General features: G+C 36.8%; 1 protein-coding gene across 1 annotated transcript in view; it reads right to left on the reverse strand.

Annotated features, from left to right (window-relative positions):
* Positions 1-404: 404 nt before the first annotated feature.
* SPMIP7 (sperm microtubule inner protein 7) overlaps positions 405-27,287 on the reverse strand; it is a gene marked incomplete at both ends in the record, with an annotated part of 71,709 nt that continues 44,826 nt past the window's right edge. The window contains 5 exons of the mRNA XM_081283274.1: positions 405-528; positions 9,470-9,577; positions 20,877-20,984; positions 22,073-22,114; positions 26,033-26,100. Of these exons, the coding sequence (XP_081139400.1) occupies positions 405-528; positions 9,470-9,577; positions 20,877-20,984; positions 22,073-22,114; positions 26,033-26,100 (450 nt within the window). The remainder of the gene's footprint in view (positions 529-9,469; positions 9,578-20,876; positions 20,985-22,072; positions 22,115-26,032; positions 26,101-27,287) is intronic.

Here is a 27,287-nt window from a genome sequence, read left to right on the forward strand (position 1 = left end):
GAATGTGACTATCTCTCTCCATGGTCCAACTTTCCCATTGATAATGTGTCGGTTTTTGACAAGTTCATCTCTGATCCTCAAATTTATGATCTAGGCTGTGCAGTTATAACCCTGCTGGTTGTGTCACATTACCAGGATGGGAAACCTCTAGAGAGACCCAGTATTCCAAGCCTGAAGAGGAGTCTCCTGCAGCAAGACCTGGTGGGGTGGTTTTCAGGGTCTCAGCTGCCATTGTGGATTGGTTCATGTCCAGCTGAGGCAAGGCAAGAATGCACTGCCTTTTATACCACAACTCATTCACACACACTCAGACTGTGGCTTGCTCTTGTATTTTCCCATCATGTAATACACAATGCCTTTCCAGGATGAGTGGCTTAGAAATCTCTCTCGGGGTGTGGCTTCTTTCAGAAGTCTATCGGTTTTTTTTCTATTCTGTTGAAGGGGTTGTAAGGTTTCACAGTTGTGACCATTCGTGAAAGCGGTGCCTGATGACAGAATTGGTCAACTTTCATTTCTTTCCGTAAGACGCTAGGATAGAATAAAGGAAGAAAAAGAAAAAAATTAACATACAAAGTCAACATAAAGACAGATAACTTCAGGGTCTAGGATTGTGGCTCAGTGGTAGAGCACTTGCCTAGCACACATGAGGCACTGGGTTCAATCCTCAGCACTACACACAAAAATAAATAAAATGAAGTTATTATGTCCATTTACAACTAAGAATATTTAAAAAACCTTCGTATCTTTCCCAACTCATGGTACACATAAATGGGGTGGTGGTGTGGGGGCTAGGGGAGAACTGAAGAAAAGGAGACTGTGTATGATTAATTCTATCTGCCTTCAGTTTCATTTCATGAAAATCTATGTGCTGAGAATTACTGTAGGTCCTTCCAAAGGGGGTGATTCTGCCAAGAGGCAGCCAAGTGACACAACAGTTACTGCAGAAAGCTTCTATGGGGTGAGCCAGAGCACAGAGGGGACAAAAGAGATATATTCATCTTGGTGAATGGGCATTCTTATGGAGTCCACATCAAGAAGCATGAGGCAGCTCATTAAGATGGCAAAGTGAGGCGGGCAAGAGGGCTGGGCCTGGGGGAGGGCTGGTGGTGACAATGAGAGACTGGGGTGGAACACTCCAGGAGCCACCAAGGTGAGGAGCAAGGTGAAGAGTTTGCATTTTCCTTCTTCTGCCCGTGGGTTGAGGTTGTGAGCTCACAAAACCATCTGCTCACCCCTCTTTATGTCTTAGTTTGCTGGTCTACACAGTAGGAACAAATTTTCCCTACCACATTTCTTGTGAGAATGAAAGAAAGCATATGGAGGAGGTGACGGTGTCAAGTACCATGCACATGATGCTTTATCCTTTGGTCACGGCATTCCTGAACTCCCTATTGTACCAGAGGTGGCAGTCCCAGCACTAACATGCATTCTGCCAAATATTGTGAACAAGCCCAAGCCCATGGCCTGTAGTGATTCTTCTGCAAATGTGTTGCTCTTTCAATCACATGTGCATAGAGTGACACTCATGTGCAGCAGCAAGTGACAGCTCTGGTGTGGGAAATTGACTGCCCCCATGTGCCACTCAATACAAAGTGGCTTTGTTTTTATGCTGTGATTAATAAAAAGTTTATTTGTGTGTGTGTGTGTGTGTGTGTGTGTGTGTGGACATGTGTGTATATACACACACACACACACACACACATATAGAGGTGTGTGTGTGTGTGTGTATATATATATATATATATATATATATATATATATATACACAAACATGTGTATATGTGTGTATATATTTGTATATATACACATATATGTTATATATACAAATATAAGCAACGTCTACTGGGGAGAAGCCAGCCATCAAGGGGAAAGCTGGGAGGAGGGAGGGATGAACAGTATCAAGAACTCAAAGGGAAGGTTGAGCTTTTAGAAAAGTCAGATCATTAGAAAAGATAGCCTTTAGAAAAGTTGGAGCTCTATATTTGTATATATACACACATATATACATATATACACACACATTTACATGTGAGTATGTATGTATGATTATATATGGCTTTTAGAATTATCATTATGGCTGCTAAAGTGAGAATGCCAGCATTGGTGCAAGGTCCACTCTGGTATGAGGGAACACATTAAAAAAAAAACAACAAAAAAACCTATGTGATGGAAACAAGAGTTGGGAGAAGCTCTTAGGTCCCTAGTCCCTTACTCATGAATATGGAGATCTACAACATGCCTTCTTAGCCACCTTAAGTACATCCTCATCTCCTCACTTCAGATCTCTTTCAGGCATCTCTTGTGTTCATTCTGTGTCTCGTCCCAGTATAAATCCTAAGGCACTTGAGTGAGTGTACACCTCATGCAATGTTTGGGATGGAGACCCCTTTGTATTGACATTCAAAAAAGCCTAAGCAACTTCAAAACTCCAAGCCACCACTGTAGTCTTATCGTCCACAGAGATCCATGATATAGGCAGTGTCCATGTCCTCTGCATGAAGAGGTATCAACAGTCCCTCTCCTCCCCTATCAGTCCATGATGTGGCAGGCAGGGCACTTGGCCTCACTGGTGATGTTAGCATCCAGATGACTAGAAGTGAAGGAGAGGAGACTGGGAGGAAGTAGAATCAGGCAGCAGGGGAGTGACTGCTTCTTAAAGAAGTTTAGAAGTGAAAGGAAAAAGAGGAGCTCAGAGGGGCACAGCGGGAAGACTCAACTGTTGACTGGGTATTTTCATAAGCAACTGTCTATTGTAGAGAAGCCAGCCATCAAGAGGCAAGCATGGAGGAGGCAGGGATGAACAGTATCAAGAACTCAAAAGGTTGAGGCTTAGAAGAGTCAAAGCCTGTCTTCTTGAGAGGGAAGGGGAAAAGTACTGATGAAATAGAGAATCAAGTCCTTGGCCCATTTATCGATTTTTTTTTGGTACTTAGCTTTTTGAGTTCTTTATATACCCTAGAGATTAGTGCTCTATCTGATGTGTGAGGGGTAACAACAAAAAGTATTGGTGAGGATGTGGGGAAAAAGGCACACTCCTACATTGCTGGTGGGACTGCAAATTGGTGCAGCCAATATGGAAAGCAGTATGGAGATTTCTTGGAAAATTGGGAATGAAACCACCATTTGACCCAGATATCCCTTTCCTCGGTCTACACCCAAAGGACTTAAAAACAGCATACTACAGGGACACAGCCACATCAATGTTTATAGCACCACAATTCACAATAGCTAAACTGTAGAACCAACCTAGAAGCCCTTCAATAGATGGATGGATTTAAAAAATGTGGCATATATACATGATGGAATATTACTCAGCAGTAAAAGAGAGTAAAATCATGGCATTTGCAGATAAATGGATGGAGTTAGAGAAGATAATGCTAAGTTAAGTTAGCCAATCCCCCCAAAATCAAATGCCAAATGCTTTCTTTGATATAAGGAGGCTAATTCATAGTTGGATAGAGAGAGGGAACATGGGAGGAATAGACAAACTCTAGAGAGGGCAGAGGGGTTGGAGGGGAAGGGAGGGGGCATGGTGTTATAAATGATAGTGTAAAATGATGATCATTATTATCCAAAGTACATGTATAAAGACACAAATTGGTGTGAGTATACTTTGTATACAACCAGAGATATGAAAAATGTGCTCTATATGTGTAATAAAAAATGTAATGCATTCCGCTGTCATGTATAAATTTTTTTAAAAAGACAAAAAAAATCTCTATTTCAGAGATTCATATTCAGATGAATGGCAGGGGAAATGAGGGGTCACCTTGGACAGCCCAGGTCTCTTGACAGGGGTGTGGGGAAGGGACTAGAAGCTTAGGTAGACTAAACAGTTTGAAGATAGCACCACAAGGATTAGTTCTAGTAGTCCTCTTAAAAGAAAAGCAGATTATAGAGAAAAAGTAAGCATACAGCAAAGGCTAAGATTCAGGAATTCCCAGGGGATGCCCATGTGTAGAAATAATAGGAAAAAATGCATCAGCTCAAGTAGACATAAACAGAAGGAAGTTACCTCACTATGTTCCCATGATACTCTGCAGAGAGACACCTGGGCTCACACTGTCTGGAAATTTTTTAAAAATTATATATAGTGTTACAAAAACTCAGAGGTGACTCTTTTTGGTGGATAGTCTCAAGGGACCAATTTTCTAATCACAAGAGCAAACCTAAATGCAGATGGCAGGTCCATATAGGGATATTTTTCATTTAAACTCTCCTTATCCCTTCCCCACTGTACTTCCTTGTGCCCCAGGAAGTTATTGAGAAGGGTGAATGAGGAGGTTGTAGATTGGGGTAGTGTAGATCCAATACAAGCCATCACCTAGTCAGGGGTGACACTAGCTGATGTCATTTTATCCAGAATCTTATCTGGACTGAGAACACTAGAGAAACCACTTCAGAGGGTTCTGGGTTCCACTCCAGGGCAGTAGATGACAGCTGTGTGTGCAGTATGTGTGGATGGGGGAGGGTTATGGGAACCCCCACTAGGGAGTATTCATGAACCTGAAACTAGACCTAGCATCCCCACGAAAGACTCAAGTTCTTCTCTCTAATTATAATAGTAAGGAATAGTTTTCCACTTAAAGGTAGATATTTATCTTAAAGATAAAATGATATTTTTTCCACACATTGGATAATTGACTTATGTGATTATGGAAATTTGTTAGATCAATAGGATGTTGGGATGGAAATCTCAGATATTTGAGGTGAGAAAATAGATTATATAGGAAAAGATGAGGGATTACAAATGTAAAGCACTTGCTTTGTCTGAACGGCTTTGATTTGGCTCCCTCAATGGTGAACCATCCAGCCACAGGGTTTTTATCTGAGTTCTTTGTGGGGGACAAATCTAAATGGTAGATATAAGAACATATTTAACTTTGACATTGCTTCTTAATGTCCTTACATGTAGTGAAACGTGTTAACTGTCTACATGTTTATCACTCTGCCTTTGAAATTTGCTTTGTAACATTTCAAAATGTGTTTGGACATTGACCATGGATATGATTGTTTAAATATCACACCAAAGCTCAGGATACAAAATTAAAGACAAGTAAATGGAACTACAATAAACTGAACAACATGAGTAGAGCAAAGGAAACAATTAACAAAATAAAAGGGTCACCTATGGATGGACAAAAAATATTTTCAAACTATATGTATAATAAGGAGTTAAGAGCCAAAATTTTTAAAGAATTCATAAAATCAATAGCAACAAACAAACAAACAAAAACCACATAGTCTAGTTAAAATATGGGCAAAGGACCAGAAGAGGCATTTTGTCAAAGAAGATATAACAATGGCCAATAAGCATGTGAAAAAATGCTCAATATCACTAATCATCACAGAAATGGAAATCAAAACCATATGAGATATCACCTCACAATCATAAATAGGAAATTTACTTCCTCACAAGATAAATAGGAAATCTATTATCAAAAAGACAAAAGATAACAAGTGTTGGTGAGTGTGGGGAGAAAAGGGAAGCCTTGCATATTGGTGGTGAGAGTGTACATTGGTGAAACCATGAGGAAAATAGATGGAGGTTCCTCAAAAAATTATAAATAGAACTACCATATGATCCAGAAATTCCTATTGGGGGTACAGTATCTATCCAAAAGAGGTGAAGTCACCACCTCCTAAAGACAGCTCCACCCCAAATTCAAGGCAACATTATTCATACTAGCCAACATATGGAATATATTTAGGTATCCATTGATGAATAAAGAAAATGTAAGATAGCTGAGCATGGCAGCACACTCCTGTTATCCCAGAGGTTCAGGTAGCTGAGGCAGGAGGATTGCAAGTTCAAAGCCCCAGCAACTTCATGAGGCCCTAAGCATCTACTGAGACCCCATCTCAAAAAAAAATATATATATGTATGTGTGCATATGTGTGTGTGTGTGTGTGTGTGTGTGTGTCTGGGATGTGGCTCAGTAGTTAAGTGCCCCTGGGTTCAATTCCTGGTACAAAAAACAAAAGTAAGATAGACTAGACACACAGACATAGATATAGCTAACAGAATATTATTGAGACTTTAAAAAGTAGGAGATCCTGACATTTACTACAACCTGGGAGAACCTAAAGGACATTATGCTAAGTGACATAAGTCAGACATGGAAAGACTGTCTCACTTATATGTCAAATATTTTTAAAAAGTCAAAGTCAAATATAGAAGAGAACGGAGTAGTGGTTATGAAGGGGAGGCTGTGGGGAGGAAATGGGGAGCCATAGGTCAAAGGATAAAAAGTAGCAGACATGTAGGATGAACAAGTCTAGAAATCTAAGGTACAACATGAGGACAGTAGCAGTAAAAATAGTGTACTCTATTCAGAATTCTTTTATATAATTATTTTTAATGTTTTCATTAGTGCATCATAGTTATACATAACACTGGGGTTCATTTTGATATAATTATACATGTATGGAATATAATTTACTCTACTTCAGTCCCTAGGATTTCCTCTTTCCCTCCCCATCTCTCTCCACTTGGTCCCCTTTCTTCTACTCCACTGTTCTTCCTTGTATCTAGTTAATTTTTTTAAATTAGTGCTTTAGAGATACACATAAAGGGGAAATTTACTGTGGTATATTCATATGTGTACAAAGCAAATTTTGGTCAATTTCATTCCATCATTCCTTTTTTTTCCTGTCCCTACTTCCTTCCCCTCAATCCCCTTCCTCTACTCTACTGATCTCCCTTTTATTTTCATGGAATCCTTCCCACCACACACACACACACACACACACACACACACACACACACACACACCTTTTCGCCCTTATTTTGCTCTAGCTTCCAGACTCGAGAGAAAACATTTGACCCTTGACATTCTGAGTCTGGCTTATTTCAATTAGCATGATGTTCTTTAGTTGCATCCATTTATTTACAAGCAAATGGCATATATTCCTTATTTTTTATGGCTGAGTAAAACTCCACTGTGTATCTATACTACATTTTCTTTATCCATTCATCTCTTGACAGGCACATGGGATGTTGCCATATCTTGGCTATTATAATTTTCACTGTTGTGAACATTGATGTGCTTATATTACTATATTATGCTTATTTTAGTTCTTTAGGATAAATACCAAGTAATGGGATAGCTAGGTCACAGGTAGTTTTGTTCCTAGTTTTTGGTGGAATCTTCATACAGCTTTCCAAAATAACTGTACTAAATTTGCAGTTTCATCAACAATATAGGAGTGTACTTTCCCCCCATTTCCTCACCAGTGTTATTATTTGGATTCTTGATGATTGCCATTCTAACTGAAATGAGATTAAATCTCAATGTAGCTTTGATTTGCATTTCCCTGATTGCTAGGGATATTGAACATTTGCTACATGAATAGATTTTAGTTCCTCTTCCATGGGGGGAAAAATGAATGGGTAACTGTGTGAGATAATATATATATATATATATATATATATATATATATATATATATATATATATTAATTTGTTGTACTATGTAACCATTTGGTTATAAGTGTCCTAAAAATTATGTCTTAGATATACATAATGAAATTTATTTTAAAAAATCATATAAGTAGTTATGGAGAATGGAAAATATATTGAAAGGAAGCTGAATGCACAATATTTTCCTAGAAGGTCAATGGCCTACTTTTTAAAATGTGCATCAGGTGGCTAGAAATTCTACATAAATTTCAACCAAAACTTGAGTTGTATTGAGGAAGCCCTTGGCCAGCAGGCACCTTTCCTTTCCTTGTCCTTAATGTTCCATGGGATGTACAGGACTGTCTAAATATAGTGGTACACGGAGGGGGCAACCCTCCGCTGATTACTTTCCTCCCTCCTGTAGGGGTGGCTTGCTGTGGGTTCCCTACAACATGCCAAGCTCTGCCCACTTGCAGCCCCTGCCCTAAATATTTGTAAGACCAAATCACAATCCTCCAAGAGTCAGCCATGATCCACCTCCTCTGTGAGGTCTTCTTCAGCACTTCCAATCTCCCTTGTGGCTTGTGTGTGCCTCAGTTTCCTTATGTATAAAATAGAAACGGTAACAGTCCCTTCCTCGCAGGATGCCTGGGTGGTGAAATGAGTTAGTGCCCACGACACCCAGAGGGCAGTGCCTGGTATCTAGGAAGCACTCAGTTAGCAAGTTATTATAGTATTTGATGCTGGTCATCATTCTCTGCTATAGTCATTAGTTTTTTTATCTACCAGGAAATCCTGAGCTACTTGCAAACAGATTTAGTTCCTGTGAATTTGCTGGAATACAGTCAATATCTGTTGACTTAATCAAAGAACTATGAATTGACCAAAAAATGGACAAATGTATAAGAATGAACAGCTAGATAAACTGGAACCATGGTCCAAGAAGTTGTTCATGACAGCTGCTTCCATTCCAGCTGCTGCTTTAGAGAAAATCCAACTTCTTTGAGGCACAAACTCCTTCTGAAGGTCATCTCTTCAGAAAACGTTCTCCAGTTACTAAGCTCAACAAGCCCTTCCCAGGTATTCAGTGACTGTGGCCTGTTTTTTCACAGCATATGTCATTATCCAAAATCATTTTGTTTCTTTGGTTACTTGTGTGCTTCTTTACTTCCTTTCACCCCCAAACAAAAGCTCCCGAGGAACAGGATCTTTTCTGTTTAACCTGTGTTTTCAGTGCCTTGAACAGTGCCTGATCCAGAGTGGGTGCTCAATAAATGGGTGATAAATGAATGATCTAGGAGAAATGTTACCTGTTTAGGGGAGAATGTTGCTACCCTCTGTCCATCCTCCCCTACTGTCCTACCACCACAGCTTCTTCATTAGCATTGGGCCAGCCTCTGGGTTCAGAGTATTTGCATTTTCAAAACTGTGTCATTTTTTTTGCAAGGCCAGGACTTCCATCAAATGCTTTCAAATTTGAGTTCTAATGAGAAATAATGTGCTGCTTCTACGAGTAGCTTCCAACAAAATAATCAGCCATTATCTTCTGTAGATTGTCTTGTTTTCAATTTTCAAAAATGAGGTTTGAAATATGTGATTTTCAACAGAATTTTGTCTTAAAAAAAAGAAGATGGTTATTCACAAGAAGTAGGTATGTGTTTCATGTATGTTCCATGCATCCAGGTACCATGTGTCTTGTGGTGACTGGAAAAGAATGATGTGTGTGTAAAATTGTGAGTACAAGAGGAAAAGTCACTGTCCCCTGTCCCCTAGATGTGCCTTAAGTGTCTTAAGATTTTTTTTTTGGCAACAAAATATGAACATTAATCTGCAGTTGATTTTCAATGTAATTTTGAGTAAAATTCAAAAGGAAAACATTCAAGAAGCCCTGATAAACTGTAACTTTGTAAGAAAATTAACTCCTCTCTTTTTTGAAATTGACGGTCCATTTTTTGAAACTGTGCAAATTTACTCTTAGTGTTTAATTATTCTTTAATGGAGTAACCATAATTAGGATTTCTCCTTCTAATGTATCTGGGCAAATTGAGTAATAGGATTCACACTTACCCTTGCAGTTCTGAATCTGGTGATGGGGTTGTTGATGAAATATTAGAATTTGCTGGGTGGGTGGCTGTGAAATGAACCTTGCCAGTATATCCTGGGATATTTGGAGCACTAAAGTGAAGAGTTAAAAGAGGGGGATGAGAGGAAATTAAAATAATGATTTATGAAATAGTTATGGTAACTATAACACAAATATGAAAAATATAAAGAAGGATACAGTCCTTTTTTTTTTTTTTCCTTGTATGAGATCTGGAATGTGTGCTTTCCAGAGAAGACTGAAGTCTCAGGCACAGGGTATGCTGACACATAGATATTTAGATAACAGCTGTGCTCTGAGTTTGAAAAAAACTTATTTCAAGTGCATGTTTTGCTATTATTTTAAATTTGCATATCTTTTACATACATGACTCACTGCTGAGCTCCATTTCATAACGAAGGAAGGCACTGTTCTTGACAAAACTACAGACCCATATTCCACACATCACTCTGTAATGCAACTCTGATATTAATAAACACACACACATTTACATCTATGATATGATTTAACAAATATATTTCTTATCAGCACTAATGCCATATATCACTAATTTCAGATGATTTCCTAAAATTGCACATTGAAAAGAAACATAAACCAGCACATAAATTCCAAATTGGTTTATTTATTTCAATTTCATTTACTGTTCTGTTTTCCTGTCCTTCTCCCTACCAGGGGAGAAGGGAGAAAAAAAGAGAAAAGGAAAAAAAAGGAAAATACATGAATACAGAGAAAGGTTCTATAATGGGTATATAAATAAACTCTAGAAAAGCTTCCGTAAGAACAACTTAAATCAGTAGTTCAGAGAAATATGAAAAATAACTAATATGCTTGCCATGATAACATTCAAAGTGGTTACACAGATTCTTTCCTAGGAGATGGGAAAAGCAGAATTACTGGCTGAGACCTTGAGTGAGGCTAGCCATGGTACTGCTTATGATGTCACTTTAATGAAAAGAGCAACACAGGGTTGGGGTTGTGCGTCAGTGGTACAGTGCTTGTCTACCACTTGTGAAGCACTGCATTTGATCCTCAGCACCACAAAATGATAAATAAAATAAAGGTATTCTGTCCATCTATAACTAAAAAAAAAAAGAGAGAGAGAGCAACAGAAAATACAACTTATATTGTGTATCAAGGGGCATAGGCACACTATTTGCAGATCAAGAGGTCCATGTTTATGGAATTCTATCAGTGCTAAGGACTCTGTTCGCTGTGCTGGCTTCACAGAGAGAAACAGAAAGGCCACCATCAAGAATGTGCTTTGGGTTTGCAGCTTCTGCTCAACTCAGTGGTTTGTATTTCCTTTCCCTGAGTCTTTGAGAGCATGACTTCCCTGAGGTGGGTTCCTTATTCAAAAATGACACTCAGACAAAAATTAAATGCAGTAGCAACTACCAAACTTCTGCTGAAAGTGGAGGAGTGGTTGTCCTTTCCACCCATCCAATAAGCCAAATAAAACTTTTCTCCGGGAACTATTTATCTTTGGAGTAATTTTCAAAAATAGAACTTAAGGAAGGTTACTCTTTGTGTGGCTTGGATCGCAAATGTCCTCCATGTGCTAAAAGGATTGGTCACCAGTTTGTGGCACTAATGGGGAGGTAGTGGAACCTTCAGAAGGCAGGGTCTCAAAGGAGAAAGTTGGGATATTGGGGGCATGCCCTTAAAGGAGATATTGGGATCCTGCTCTCTCCTACTCTTTCCCTCTGTTTTCTGGCCATCATGATGTGAACAGATGCCCTTTGCCCTGTGATCCTCACTATAATGTACCATGCCACTATAGCCCAAAGCAACGATGGACTAAAACCTCTGAAACTGCAGACCAAACTAAACCTTACCCCCTTATAAGTTGATTATCACAAGTATTTTGTCACAGTGATGAAGAGCTGACTAACACAAAACAGGTGATGAGGCAGACAAAAGAGTTAAGTTAGTGAAATGTGTGTGCTCAAGGGTTAGGAGGCACACTTCTTGAAGATCAAGAGGTCCATGTTTATGGAATTCTATCAGATACAAGACTCCCCTCATCAGCCCTTGGATCCTGACTTTGGGTGAAATTCGTTGGAGGCTTATTGCCTTAGCCATGACATGGGGTTATAATACCAATCTAAAGAACCTGGATGAGAATAGAGTGGAAAAAATGCTGTGATTCATACTACAATTTCTTGGTGTTCTTCTCATGTTTGTTATGCACGAGCATCCGAATATTAGGGGAAAACAATTCATTATTCATTAGGCAGAGAATTGCACTAATAAGCTTCATATTTCTCTTCCAAGTGTGTAATTCTATGACTGTTTTGGTGATGGCTTATTGTCTTGCAGCCAATGAAATCAGAGACACCTTGACACTAACAAAGTGAAGGGAAATTATATCAAGAACAACACCAGGATAAATGGCACAAACAATAGATTTTGTGAGGCTTAGAACATGAGGCAGCTAAAGAGCAGGGGAGGCCCCGTATTGAGAGGGAGGCTTCCCATCCAAACCTAATGTTATTCCAGTGGAGAAAAGTGTCTGGGCCTCAGGTCAGACAACTGCAGCACAGAGACATCAACACTACCCTCCTAGGGGCCCTATGGGCACTAAGGGAATTAAAAGGACATGAAAGCAGTTAGCATTTCCTAAGTGCTTAGTAGGCGCTCAACTAATTGTGGTTGAAATAAAAGCCTTTAAAGAAATAAAACATTCACAAAATAGACACCTGGTATGCAGAGAATACAAAGTTTATCCATTACACTCAACTGCAAAGATACAAAGATAAAAGAGGTTTCCAAATGGTGCTACTCACTGTAATCTCACAGGCACCTTTAGAAGATACCAGTGACTGGCTCTCACCTCGAACACTCTGAATAAATTAGTAGGGGAATGGCCTGGGCATTGGGACTTTTAATAATTCCCCAATGATTTCAGAGTGGGGAGTTTAAGAACCTGTTTCAGAGCAGAGTTGTAAGGTTTCTTGAGGGGATAAATGAATGAAAACTGCCAAATTCTAGGAAATACCCTTTAGGATTTCTTGGAATTTTCTTGAAGAAATGTAGCTATAAGTTAGAGAGGTAACCAAAATGAGGGAAAATTATTCATGTGTGTGCCTCTTCCCCCAAACATTTATTAAAGCTTCCATGCATGTTACAAAGGAAATCCCCTCCATCTGTATGACAGGTTTTTTCCACTCTCTCTGAAACACCTGCAAGTAAAATACCTCCAACATCAGAGCCTTCCAGCACAGCAGACAAGAAGTCAGAGAGATGGACTCAATTTGTCGGTAGCATGAAGGGCTTGACATAAAACAAAGAGTTGCATGTGCCTGAGTGGCATGCAACTTATTGATGCTAAATGGTAACATACATTATATAAATGCTATCATATGATAGGACATCATATCTAACAACAACATAACCATGAAACAGTAGACTGATTATACTGGAGAATGAATGTAGTTGCATAATAAACTGCCAAATATTTGAAAATGAAAGTTCTCACTCATGCTGCTACTAAATTTATTCCACTTAACCCTTGCATGCAAGGACATCACAGGGGGAATTTTTGCCATCAATTTTTTGCAACATATTGACCTAACATCAAGAAAAGTGTATTCTTTGGGGACACCACTGCCAGGCTATATTTTTCAGCTGGAGCAAACAAAGTTTCATGATACTGAAATGTACAGGCTGTGAAGTGGATTCCAAATTCATTATGTTGGATGAACCTCATCTCTCCATTGAGGACAACAGGGAAAAGTGGAAGCCCATTAAAAAATGTGAAGTCTTCTTTTTGTCTTCGCTCCATAGCTCCTTGTCCTTGGAATTCCCTCTTTTGTACCCTTATTCTCTCATAAACCAGATTTTGTTCCTATATGGATACATATGAATATTTTACTTCTTAAGCTTAAAGCTAATTGGTTTCTCTCAACAACACACAATAAAAGAGAAATTAAATAATTTCAGAAAACAAGGAAGTTTAGTAAAATGGAAAAAAGGGAGCACAAATGCTTTAAAATTAAAAACTATATAGAAAATAAAGAAATAAAATACAGGTATTGCACAAGTGGATAAAAATTTAAGCATGCACATAACTTCTATGTATTAGAGACATAACTAATAATCATTGTGTACTAAATTCTCTTTTAAAAATGTTTTATATAAATTGATTATTTAATTCTCACAATAAACCTGTGAGAATTATTATTATTAGCACATTTTTTTTACATGAAAGTCTGAGACAAAGAAAGTCTGTCACCAAACTGGCAAGTGGCAGAATGGACCTCAACCCAAAATGCCTGGGCTTTAGAAATGATGCAATTGGACTACTTGGAAAGGACTTTTGGCATTCTCCCAGCCTAGCCAAGGAAAGCTTTGTTAGGTCAAAATAGACTGCGTTATTCAGCCTGTGGGTGTAAATGCAAGTTCAAGAATATGTGACAACCTCTTATTTGAAACTATTCTCTATCAGGCACAGTTCCAGGTAGAAGTCAAAAGCAGACATGGCTCCTGATAGCTTCCACAAGTTCATGAGTACATTTTATAACTTGTTTTTCTTTCAGTACTGGAGATTGAACCCAGGACCTTGTGCATGCTAGCTAAGTACTCTACTGCTGAGATGCATTCCCAATCCTCATAAGTACTTTTTTTTTTTAAGTGCACATCTAGATGTTTAAAGAACCCAAGTAGATCAGAGATGCAAAGTATGAGGGGGATGCATGAGACAGACCCATTTAACTTCAGGGCTACCCTTGACTAGCTGACTGAACTTTCTGAAGTAGCTATCTTCATCTATAACCCACCAATAGTTATAGTAACTATACTTCCTGTGAAGGTGTTCTGGGGTCAATGTGATGCAGGTAAGGTTCAGGCATAGTGCCCAGTCCACAGTGGTGCAGATTCAATGCAAAAGGAGCTGCAAATATGGAGGGAATGAAGCAGGGCTGTAAAGATGAGAGATGAAGGGAGAAAGAGAAAAGGTCCAGGAGTCCAGAGGACTGAAAGGAGGAGGAGGCTACAGAGAACACTGAGGGTTGTGCAGCTGGAGAAGAAAAGACAGGAGGTCTATTGTGAGTTGTAATTTGTCTGATGTTATTGATCAATGAGAAATGTAAATAAAACTAGAATCACTTTGATGACTTTTGCTCATGAGACTGTGTTTCTCTGAATGTCCTGAGACATTATGGCCCCAGGTTATATAGTTCAGAAGTTACAATTTAATTGTTATTATTATCATCTAGTGGTTATATTTTTCCCCTGGGGACTTAGACTCTTCCCATCTCGCATTTAGAAGGGGATGTAGAAATAATATAGCACAAAGCTTTTATGTTTTAGTTAAGAAGCCAGTTCCTTGCCAGAGGCAAAAGGCTTGCTTGATGTAGGTTAAGAGCAAGTGTTTGCCCTGGGGATTAGAAGGCCTGTTTTCTGGACTTCTCTTTACTGCTTATGAAATGAGTGACTTGGGGCTCTTTATATTATTTGCTCTGACCTCAGCCTCCACATCTGCAAAATGGGGATAGAATTGGTTCCTGAAACTCTGGTCTCATCATACTATTTTGAAAAACAAATGAGAGTAGATGTGAAAGTACTCTGAAAAGGCAGAAGTGTCAGGCTAAGGCAAGGAACTATTCATAGTTATTCTTTAATCTGGGTTGTGGTGTGTTTCTTTTTTTAACACTGCAATGCAGCCCAGTGACTGGCAGGGAAGCCTCTCATTTTGCCTCTTAGACCTTTGCCACGGGCTTGTTGGGAATCCATTTTGGTCAACTCCTCTCTTTTCAAATGATTCCTTACAGAAAGCACACTGAATAGGAAATGGAGTGATGTTCTGAGATAAAGGATGACAATTTAGTGGAGGAAGATACAGTGGAGGCCACTGCCTAGTTAGAAAAAATGAAGGAATGGTGACTGCATGCTCTGATTTGGGATTAGAAGGCCAGTGCCCCTCCCTCCTCACCCAGGGCTCTCTTCAATTGTCTCTGTCACCTGGGCCTGGGCCTTGCCTATGCCAAACCTCTCTTCATTGGAAAAACAAGGTGAGCTGTCTCTATTCAAGATCCCACGTGGTTGCAGTATTTAGAGTCCGTTACAAAAGAAAGGGCACTTTCAGGTGATCTTTCCATTTTCCTAGGAAAAAGCCAGAACAAAATGCTTCTGGATCCTGACTGTGCATAGACCTGTACCACATCATTTAGGTATTATGTGCCTTGTACTGAGAAATGCTGATTGCAAAGCACAGAAACTACAGGAAACTAAAATAATCACTAAAAGGTACTGAACTTTTCTTAAACCTGATTTATTGAACTCTTACAGACTACGGCTCTTGAATTAAAGAGAAAAAAGCCAGATTTAAAAATCAAGACAATCCTTATCTCAACTTTTCTGCTTAACATATAGATGAAAAATGGGGGTGAATTTACATCAATAAAAAAATTCCTGAACATTATTCAAATCCAGTAAACAATATTTACTACTTGAAGAAATGGAAAAACTGTTTAGTATCCTGAGTTTTAATAATTCTTCTTAAACCCAGTGGATATTTTGGATTATCATAGTTCCTCAACTAGACTCAAATTATAAGAGAAACTGCAGGGATAGGGTTGTAGCTCAGTAGTAGTATACTTGGCCTAGCATGCACCAAACCCTGGGTTTAATCCCCAGTAAAGAAAAGAAAGGAAAAGAAAAAAAAAAAAAAACAAGAGGAACTGCATGGGAAACTGTATTAATGTTTTGAGTTTTCTAATTCTAAATGATTTTTAGTAATAAGCATGTCTACCAAATAAGAAAATTTTAAAATTTTAATGAGAAAATTTGTGTAGTAATTCCATTTTTAGGGATGTGATCTACAGGAATGCATGCATTTTTTAGTGAAAAGATATATGAAGAAGTAATTTTGCTGTATTATATTGTTTACAACAAAAAATACTGTAGTCAGAATTTGGCCTATGTAAAATTGATACCATCTTGTAGTGGGACACCATGCAGCCATTAAGATGATTTAAACATGTGAAAAGTATCCAGTGCGTATTTCAATCTCACACATATAAACACCCCAAAATGCACACACACATAATGCACATGTAAATATATGTTATAGACATTTGTAGGGATTTCAAAAAACAAAAAACATCAAACATTTAATATTGGGATTGTAAGTAGAAAAGGTATTTTACTTTTAACACTTCAAAAATACTTGAATTATTTTTAACATGAACACATTGGGAAGATAAAAAGATGTTTGATGAGTATCCATGCTAATATTAAAAATGAGGATAAATATTGAGTGTTAAATGTGATTCCACTGTAAATATATATATGATACCTCCAGAAAATGATTTAGCAATAAGCTTGTTTGTATATTTGGATCCCAGAATCTACTTCAAGAGTCTCCCTAAGTAAATAATTTTGAAGTACAAAAGATTTATGTAGAAAGTGTCTGAAAGAATGATTTTTCATAGCCAAAATGGAGACAATTTACATATATAACCTAAATGAACTAGTCAATTTTAGTAAATTTGCACAAATAGAAATTATGGTGAATTCATGAAAGGGTTTGCCTATGATCATGTTGAAATGATAAGGTGTCAAAAATGTTATGATCATAGCAATATAAATATACAAAAGCAAGGCAAAAATTGCATGTGATAGATGTCAAGTGATAGATGTCAAAATGTTAACAATTGTTATTTTATTGGGTAAGCTTGTTTATATTGTAATTGTCATTTATATTATATATCTTTTTCTATAATGATCAGATTCAATTCTACAATAAAAACAAACTATTTAAAAAATTTTAGTACCATTCCTACCAACACCAAAAAATGCTGGACATGTCAGATGATTCAGGGACCAAAAAAGAAAATCAACTAATGAGAGAAATTTTAAAAACTTTCATCCTGTAGGGAAATCAGTGATTCCAAGGATGGAAGCATTCAGTCAAGTCGGGTGGCCTTAATCCTTGCCTGAAATATTGCTTCCATCTAAGGTGTGAGAACATTCTCAGTATGGCTTACCAGCCATGATTAAGTTCCATTGATCATGCAGAAGACCCTAAAGAATAACATAAAGATATTTCTCTGCAACAAACTATAGATGAGAAAATTCAGGAAGAGTCATATTTGCATTTTAATAGGATTTTTTCCATTCCCTATTTAGCACAAAGTAAGTTTATGTGCTTCTGGGTTTGGGACATTATGTAAATCCCATCATATTTAATATGTTCGGCATTTTGTTTCATAGTTCAAGGAGATATTGTGGAAGCAATATAATATTTTGCTTAAAGATTCAAATACAGGTAGTAAAACTATATAGCAAAGAAAGACAAGAATGAGCACAAAGTCTAACAGGGTTGACCTCCGAGGTAGGGAAGGGGAAATGGGATGATGAGGCTGGAAGGGGCACATGGTAGTTTAAAAGATTTCAACAAAAATCTATTAAGTTACATGAAGAATATACAGGCATTTTTGTGTTATTTTATAAGTTACACATAATACTATCATTTTGTATATATAAATATTTTATAATAAAATAGAAGGCATTTCTTTGTGTCAAAATGTTAAGAGAATCTTAAAAATGGAAAACTAATCAAAGGAAGAAACTTTGCAACCTTGGAGGCCATCTAGTGCCCAAATCTGAGAATTACAGTTAATGCCCAATTTACATGATCTACTTATAATTTCACTGCCTAAAAAAAAAAAAAAAAAGAAAAAAGAAATTTACAGCAAAATAAAGTAGAATAACATAATCCCAAATTTTTAAGTAAAATTGTATGTTTTTACATTGAATATTTAAAATTCACCCTCTCTTGGAAGGATTACCCCAAAGAATACGATTCTAAAGTTTAATTTTTGTGAGATTTATTTTATTCTGCTTTATAATTATTTGTGTATACAGCTAATCTATCCCACAAAATGTTCAGCTCCTTATGAGTAAATCCTTTGCCTTTTTATTTTTATATATCATAACCCTTGGCATTGTACTTGAAATACTTTAGAAACTCATTTTTCGATGTTATTACTAGTAATTTAGGTAGACACTATTATTATCATTATTATTGTTATTTTTTGCAGTGAGGGGGATGGAACCCAGAGATTTTCACATGATAAACAAACACTCTATCCCTGGGCTATACCCCCAGTGTTAGGTAGACATTATTAAATTCTTTGATGAGATATTTTACGTAGCTATATTTGAAACCAAAGAGTTTTGAGCCACATTTCATAGTTTAATGTAGTAGTCAAAGAAGTAGATAAAATAGATTACATAAAAATTCAAAATTATAATAGAGCACATTACATTTAAAAAGCAGAATATGTCTGAAGGCTAGAAAATGTGAAATTTAACTAGGTTGTCTTATGGGTACGACTGATGTTTTAAAGAAACAAACATTTATTATCATTTAAAATACTAGGACTTGGGATGTAGTTCAATGGTAGAGCACTTGCATAGCATGCACAAGGCCCTGGGTTCAATTCCCAGAACTGGGAAAAAGCCGAAACAAAGCCAAAAGCAAACCATTGTAATTCATGCGATGGCCTTGCGTGAAATCTTCAACAAGATTTGTCAACCATTATAGAAACGGATAGTAGAGTGTCTCTGATATTTGGCAACGCTGTGGCATAACAAAAAGAAAATAGGACTTAAATTTTGAACCATTCTTGTGAGAACAATACATCTTCGGTATCCACAAGTTCTGTATCATGGATTCAATTAACCACAAATCAAAAGTGTTTTAAAAAATTGTACCTGTCTGTAACATGTATAAGCTTCTTTTTCTTGTCATTATAATTAAACAATAAAATATAACATCATTTACATATCAAGTACATTATATTAGATGTTATAAGTAAGTAATCTTGAGGTGATTTAAGTATATGGGAGGATGTATACAGGTTCAAATACTAAGCCATTGTGTAAAAGGGACTTGAGCAATACTCAAGTTTTGATATTTTTGGGGGTCATGGAACCAATTCCGCTGCCCCCATACCTAAGGGTAACTATAATTAATTTAAGCTCTCTGAACTCCAGTATTCCCATTGGTAAACCATATGTTTGTGTGTATAAATAATAGATATAAACAAAACCTATTTGTAACACATATAGATAATCCTCAACTTTTTAAAAAATGATCTGTTTTATTTTTTTACTTTACAATGTGCAAAAGTGATACATATTTTGAGAACATACTTTGAATTTCAATTTGGATCCATTCTTTGGCTATTGCTATGTGGTTCAGTTCTCTTTTGAGATGGTGCTCAGTGAGCCCAGTCAGCTCCTTGATTATCAAGGTGGACAGGGGTCTCTCTACAGTGTGTCATATTGCAAAGCTAACATGTTCAAAATATGTTAGACACATTCAGTGCATTTTTGACTTATTCAAATAACCCAACATTATGATGGGGTTATTTGGATATCAAGGAGTATCTCATTAAGTGTATATAAAGACTGTGGTGAAAAGTCCCCAATATCAGACTTTGGTTTGATGGTGTCTGGTCTTTCCTCAAATCTTTTACTGAGGCATGTCACATTTCATTGTCATCTTTCTTCTTACTTCTGGCATCAAAGGCACTTTCAGGGTTTCTGGATTGCACGACCACTCTCAGACCAATGTTCTATGAAGTAGTTTACTAGAACTGAAAAACTCAGGTGTGTTGTTTTTGAAAAAGAACCCAGTTTTACCAACTTTTACACTGGTCTGTTATTCATTAGCATGTCTCTGGTGCTTTTATAAACATTATCAGTCCTCCTATAATCATCCTGCTTGGTGGCATTTTGTATCCCAGATGTCAGACAAAGACACTGAAGTTACAGAGATGGCTTGTTCAGAACTCTAATCTCCTTTGTGATAAGCTACATTTCTTTCAGGAAGCAGTATCTTTCTTTTTAAGGTATGTGCTACGGTTTGGCTCTTAAATGTCACACAAAGGCCATATGTTAAAGGCTTCATCAGCAGCCTGTGATGCCACTGGGAGGTGCTAGAACCTTTTTAAGGTGGGGCCTAGTGGGAGGAAGTTAGGTTATTTGGGGTGTGCACTTGAAGGGGATGTTAGGCCCCTGGTCCCTTTGTCTCTCTCTCTCTCTCCTTATTTCTCAGCCATTATGAGGTGAGCAACTCTATTTTATCACTTGCTTCCACCATGATGTTCTGACTCACCACAGGCTCAAAGCAAAAGAGCTAAGTGACTGTGGAGGGAAACCTCTAAATCCATGAACAAAATAAATAAATCTTTCCTCCATGTGAGTTGATTTTTTCAGGTATTTTGTTATAGGAATGGAAAACTGATGAATACATTATGTTCATTAACAGGCTAGGCCATTTTCTAGTCCTTCATTTGTAAAGCCCATCATTGTCTCAAACTTAATAATAAAATAAGTGAAATAATTCTGAATGGCACTTACTGACTTGTGGTTGAATAAAGGGTTCTAGAGCACCGAGGCTTGGCTAAAGATCTGGTGTCTCCAAAAGGGTTGTCCACATCATCAGCATTTGTAGTCTGCACATGACCACTGTTAAAGTGAAAAGAGAAGAAAATCCATGTGTCTTCATATGAAACCTAGGAGGAATAGTTGGACAGGGTTCTAACTTCTAAAAGAAGTCTGTTTTGTCAAAATCAATCCAAAGCTCAGAATGTTAAAAATGAAGACATAATGATGGAACAATTTCCTAAAAAATACAAATGATCAAATCAACCAATGGAGATTTTTTTTTTCTTCAGAGATGCCATGCTGTTTGATCTTAAGTTTGAGGCTGATGGACAATAACAACAACTTTATGTTTCTGAATAAAGAAGTGAGGGTTTCGGTTTCTGCAGTCCTAGGACAAACCCTTCTGTAGACACCGGGTGGGTACTGAGGCGTGATGGAAGTTGGTATCTACCATAGGCAACAAGTTTCCTGCAGAATGGGAGTCTGGGTAGATGGTTGGAAACTGTCAATGATGATGAGCCCCTGGGAGCTGAAAGAAGGTCAGGAGGTGAGTCCTGTCAGTTGGAGAGTGTTTCAAGGAGATCTGGGGCCATCTATAGAGACACTAATTAATTCTATCATAGGCAAGAAGAGGAGACAGTGATGAGTAGGGGAGGTAAGGACTAAAGGTTTAGATCCTCTTCCATGATCTTGAATCTACTCCATTCCTGGGTTATTCTTCAAATTAAAAAAAAATAAAAGAAGATCCCCAAAAGGCACATGATGTATTTCCTTGCCATTCCCAGAAAGCCAGATTTACATGCATAAGAATAAGAGGTGGCATTTCCTGCACTTAGGTGTCAATGAGCGCCTCTCCTTTCCCATGAATTATATGACTCTTTCTTTTTGAGACTACTACTAGTAACACCCATGATATTGATTTTATAAAATATTCTATTTGTAAAAACAGAAAAAAAATATTTCTTTTTATTTTTAACTTAATCAAATTCTTTAACAAACTTTTAATGACACTCCTGACACTGATCAGTCTCTATGCCAGGAAAACATTATAAATCTGCTAGAACACATAGTTGTTCTAAAAAGTGAAGTACAAACATAAGTGAGCTAAAAGCAACTACTATTTAGATATAAATTTCATGTTCTTTAAAACAGAGAGAGACATTACTTACGTATAGAGAGGAATGTATTGACTTCTAGAACTTGGACTCACACTTAGAAAAAGAAAATATAAGCAGTTTTATTATTGAAATTGTTAATGAGTGATTATAGTATTTCTCTTATTAATATTAAAAAATTTCAGATATCTCTCATAGGAATTGATCTTTAAAAGTTTATAATCTTAGAAATAATCTAAAGATGTAATTTTATCTTTTCAGAATGTCATATAAATGGAACCATATGATAAATCACTCTATTAAAATAGGGACAAATCTTAAATATATTTTGGTCAATTAAAACAGTCATACACAAAGAGTGTTTTATTGCTGTATATATATATATATATATATATATATATATATATATATATATATATACATACATATATGACTATATGACCAATATGATTCTGCAACCTGTACACTCAGAAAAGTGAGAAATTATACCCCATCTGATTCAAATGTATGATATGTCAATATCATTGTACTATCATATGTAACTAATTAAAACAAATAAAAAAAGATTTGTCCCTACTGTGTGCTGTATGCAAATGCTTTTTTCACTGCTGAGTAGTACTCCACAGTATGGAAATATTCTAGTGTCTATTCATCTGCTTAAGGACATCATGGTTGTTTCTAGGTTCTGGAGATTATGAATAGACACTCACAAATAGGTTATGTGTAGATTTTTGGGAGCAAATTTTCATAGAGGAAGGCTTAAAGGTGCATAGTACCCTGAGGAGTTCTGAGATGTGCCATTGCTGAGAAAAAGTTTTCATTTGCTAGCTGATATATCACCAAAATGAAAATAAAATTGCAGTACATTCATATAAACTGAAATAGTATTCCCCAATATGGGTGAGTTATTTGAACACATGATATGGAAATAAAAAGATGGAAGTAAAAATATTTAATTAACATTCACATATTAAGAATTAGTATTCAAAATTCATGTGTTTTGAATTAAAGACATTTGAATGTTCAACATTTCCATCTTGCTGTATATATGAGTGTTTCAATTTTTATATAGTATCATTATCATTCAATTTGTATCCTGGAGTAATTGTTAAGGTTTGGATATGAGTTGTTCTCTGAAAGCTCATGTGTGAGACAACACAGAAATATTCTGAGGTGAAATGATTAGATTATGAGAGTTATAACATGGTGAATTAATCCTTTTGATAGATTAATAATTTGAATGGACTACTGTATTGGGTGGTAACTGTAGGCAGGTGAGATGTGGCTGGAGGGAGTTGATTACTGGGGGCATGTCTGGGTTTATAGTTGATCCCTTGTGCATTCACATCTCTCTCTCTCCACCCCCCATCTCTGCTTCCCTCCCTCCCTCCCTCTCCCTCTTTTCTGGCTGCCATGGTTGAGCAGCTTTTCTCTGCCATATCCCTCCACCTTTAATGTTTGGCCTCACACAGACCCACAGCAATGGAGATGGCCAATCATGGACTGAACATCGGAAACCATGAGCACCAAACTTTTCCTCCTCTAAGTTGTTCTGGTCAAGTGTTTTGGTCATAGCAACACAAAGCTGACTAACATAGTGATTTACATACTTGGCAAAATGACATTGTAAATAATCTCTATAAAAAAATCTTGCACATTAGATATGGATCAATAAGATATAAGTTATTTTGTGAGAATCAATATTCTTTTCAAAAATTGTCCCTACTTGCATTTGTGGATCTTGTAGTGGTCCTTAGTTATGGTTTTAAATATTTCCATTTCATTATTCCTTTCTTTCTAATGATAAGAAATTCCTTTTAAAGTTACTTTATAGTAGATTTTTATTTTATTTTTTTAGTTGCCGTATTTGTTTATTTTCACGTATAATGTTTGTGATTGTATCCACCCTCACTTCTACCCTCTCTTGCCACCCCTCCCCCTTGTCCTCCTTTCCCTTCCCTAAAAATTCCCTTTCAAAGGGCAATATTCAAAGATGTAAAAAATGTGATTCTTGATATTATTTTTTTAATAACTGAAATTTATGAAAATACTCTCATTAATTTTTCTAACTGTGGACAAAGTCTCCTGCATTTCACTTTGGAATCAATTGTGAATCAGTAAATGTATGATTAAATGTGGAAGAGGAACCCTCCTATTGAGGTGATGATCAAATTGATTATCATAAAAGCAGAAAATCATATGAAACTCCAGAGAGCAAAAGATGGGATGACATCTTCCTGGAAAGCACATCTTTTCTTTTTGTGATGACTGTCTCAGGCTACTCTTTGTAACTGACTACATTATTTGTTGAAAAGCACATAGTTCTGTTTTAAAACTCATGTTTTCTACTCTATTTAACTTTTGAAAATGTTGGTCGTGATTCACCATCAACAGTTGGAAACATCAGACTACAGATCATCCATTAAACTATTTAACAATGTCTACTCAGTAAACCAAACTGGGATAATTGCTTATTCATGTTGAGAGAATGAATCCCTAACTCATATCATAGACAAGAGCAAATATCAATTGTTTTAAACAGATAATTGTGAAAAACAAAACTTCAAATATTTTAGAAAAAAAAAAAAAACTAAGACAAGAAAGACTATCTTTTATTGTTTCAGAGTAGGAAAAGTTTATTTAACACTCCACCACACCAATGAAACCTGAAGGAAAACATTGATGGAATAAATTAAAATTTAAAACTTCAGACACCTTAATACAGAAAAGTCACAGACTAGAAGAAGTTATTTTGTGACTATTACTAACAAAGGATTTTAATACAGAATATTAAACATAAAGGTTTCTATAATCAGTAAGTAAAAGACAAGGACACCAACAGCAAAAGGGGCAAAATAAGTTCAAAATGAGAAAATTCAACTAATTCATAAACATACAAAAATGATTATTAGTAATCAGGTAAGTGTAGGATGATACTGTAATGAGGTACAATTTCATTCTTCCAAGACGGAATGATTTTTAATCTGAAAATTCTAAAAACTTTCCACAATGTGCTGTAATGGGAACTTAAGCACCACCAGTGAGAGAATACATTGGTAAAATTCATTTGAAGAATATGAAATATCATTGGGTACAGTGTCCCATGCCTCTAATCTCGTAGCTTGGGAGGCTGAGGCAGGAGGATCAAGAGTTCAAAGCTAACCTCAGCAAAATGCGAGGTGCTAGGCAACTCAGTAAGACCCTGTCTCTAAATAAAATACAAAATATAGCTAGGGATGTGGCTCAGTGGTCCAGTGCCCCTGATTTCAATTCCTGGTATACCCTCCCCCACAAAAAAAGAAGAATATGGAAAATCTAGAAGGTTCAGAAGAAGTATACACTGCTTGAGCAAGCAATTATGACCTAATTTCCATATATAAAAACTAGAAATATTTTTATATTTGTATATATGAAATATGTAAATGCTGTTCCAACTCTGATAAAAATTAGAATTAAAATTACATTAGGGGCTGGGGATGTGGCTCAAGCGGTAGCGCGCTCGCCTGGCGTGCATGCGGCCTGGGTTCGATCCTCAGCACCACATACCAACAAAGATGTTGTGTCCGCCGAGAACTAAAAAATAAATATTAAAAAAATTCTCTCTCTCTCTCTCTCCTCTCTCATTCTCTCTAAAAAAATAAAAAATAAAAAAATAAAATTACATTATAAGGATAGGTGAATAAATTGTGGTAAATCTATTTAGTGGAAGACTACACTGTAGAGAAAACAAAAATCTAGAGACAGTCAATACCTATGTGTCTGGCAAGCACAATACAGGACAGAATGTTAAATGGCATAAATATGCATGATAAAATTTATGTTGAGTTTATAAACAAGAAACCCAATATCATATTGTCTCACAGATGCTGAACTGAGGGTTGCTGGAACATTCTTTTATCAAAGAATAGGCCCCTCTTCTGTCCCTCTAATCCTTGAGTTAGGGCATCAGATAATTCATGATAAATGTGTGATGATTATAAATTTGAAATGAGGACCTTAGGAGATCAAACTTACAAACTGACTGGTTTGACTGGTGCTAAGAATGATCTTGTCTGAAATCTGTCCCAGAGTCCACTGACCATCTAAAATCATAACCAAATAAGAGACAGTTAATGAACAAATCACTATCCCATCAAAGATACAGATAGGCTCCAGCATCCTTTCTAGCACTCTCACATCAGGATGGAGCACAGGCTCTCTGTGAAGGCACTCTCTAGGCATTTCTGCAACTCAGGGCTTGATTCCTGAGTCACTCTGGGTCTGTCTCTACACTTTGACTCCCTTTTCTAACTTGTTTTCTCCCAGCTGGAATCTGCCTCAGATCCACCTCCTTCAGCCCCAACCCTCTGTGAAAAGTCGGGTTTCAGTTTCATCCAGTTACTGCCCTCAGGTCCACCTTAGTGCCCCTTTCCAGCCCAGCCTAGCTCCTAAGTTCTGAACCTCATCTTTCCTGGGGAGAATTTTGGATGCTAATATAATTTAGCACTTAGGAAAAATATAATGATGAAACCAATTTTTGCATGATATAAAAATATTTTGAAGTAATTGAGAGATCCTTACAAATAGATGGAACCATACAAATTTTTGTTTGTCTTTTAATTGATCTTAATTCCTATGTGAAAATCCCAGGTTTGATTTTTTTTTATATTGAAGCTATGTTTTTCTGTCTTATTATCATTTTTCTCCATAAAATCTGAAGAAAATTTACCAGATAATGTGTGCTTCTTAATTTGTGGTTCACCAACCTCTTAAGGATCCACATTTATTACTGTATTTCAATACAAATGACGTCTTTCTCAATCCTATGCATTTTGTATATTCAAAAACTTTATTATGAGAAGTAATCAACTGCTTAACTAAACTTTATGTAATGAAGTATGTCAACAAAGGATGAGAAATCAATGGAATTAGAAAGAACAAAGCAGAGATATCTAATGCAGAGTTGGGAGGTCAAAAGTGAGGACTGAGATCTCAAGAATGCTTTGGGTTTAGCCTGGAACAAAGAAAGGGGACCAAGGCAAAATAACACTGCAAAACACAAGATCTGAGAAGGAGCATGGCAGACTTGGGGACTAGGAAGAAGTTCAACAGAGAGAATTTGGAATGTGTTATGGATTAGTGCTTGGGTGATAGAAGGGAAAGCCAGAGGAAAAGAACACTATGGAAGGGAGAAAAGGGATCTATGGCTAAATATGGAATATTGGGCATGTGTCATGTCTAGAAGCACGAATTTGATAGTTTTAAAAAGACATGTTTAATCAGAAGAGGA

The sequence above is a fragment of the Spermophilus citellus genome (assembly GCF_964194105.1).
Source record: "Spermophilus citellus genome assembly, chromosome: 3".
NCBI classification, from domain to species: Eukaryota; Metazoa; Chordata; class Mammalia; order Rodentia; family Sciuridae; genus Spermophilus; species Spermophilus citellus.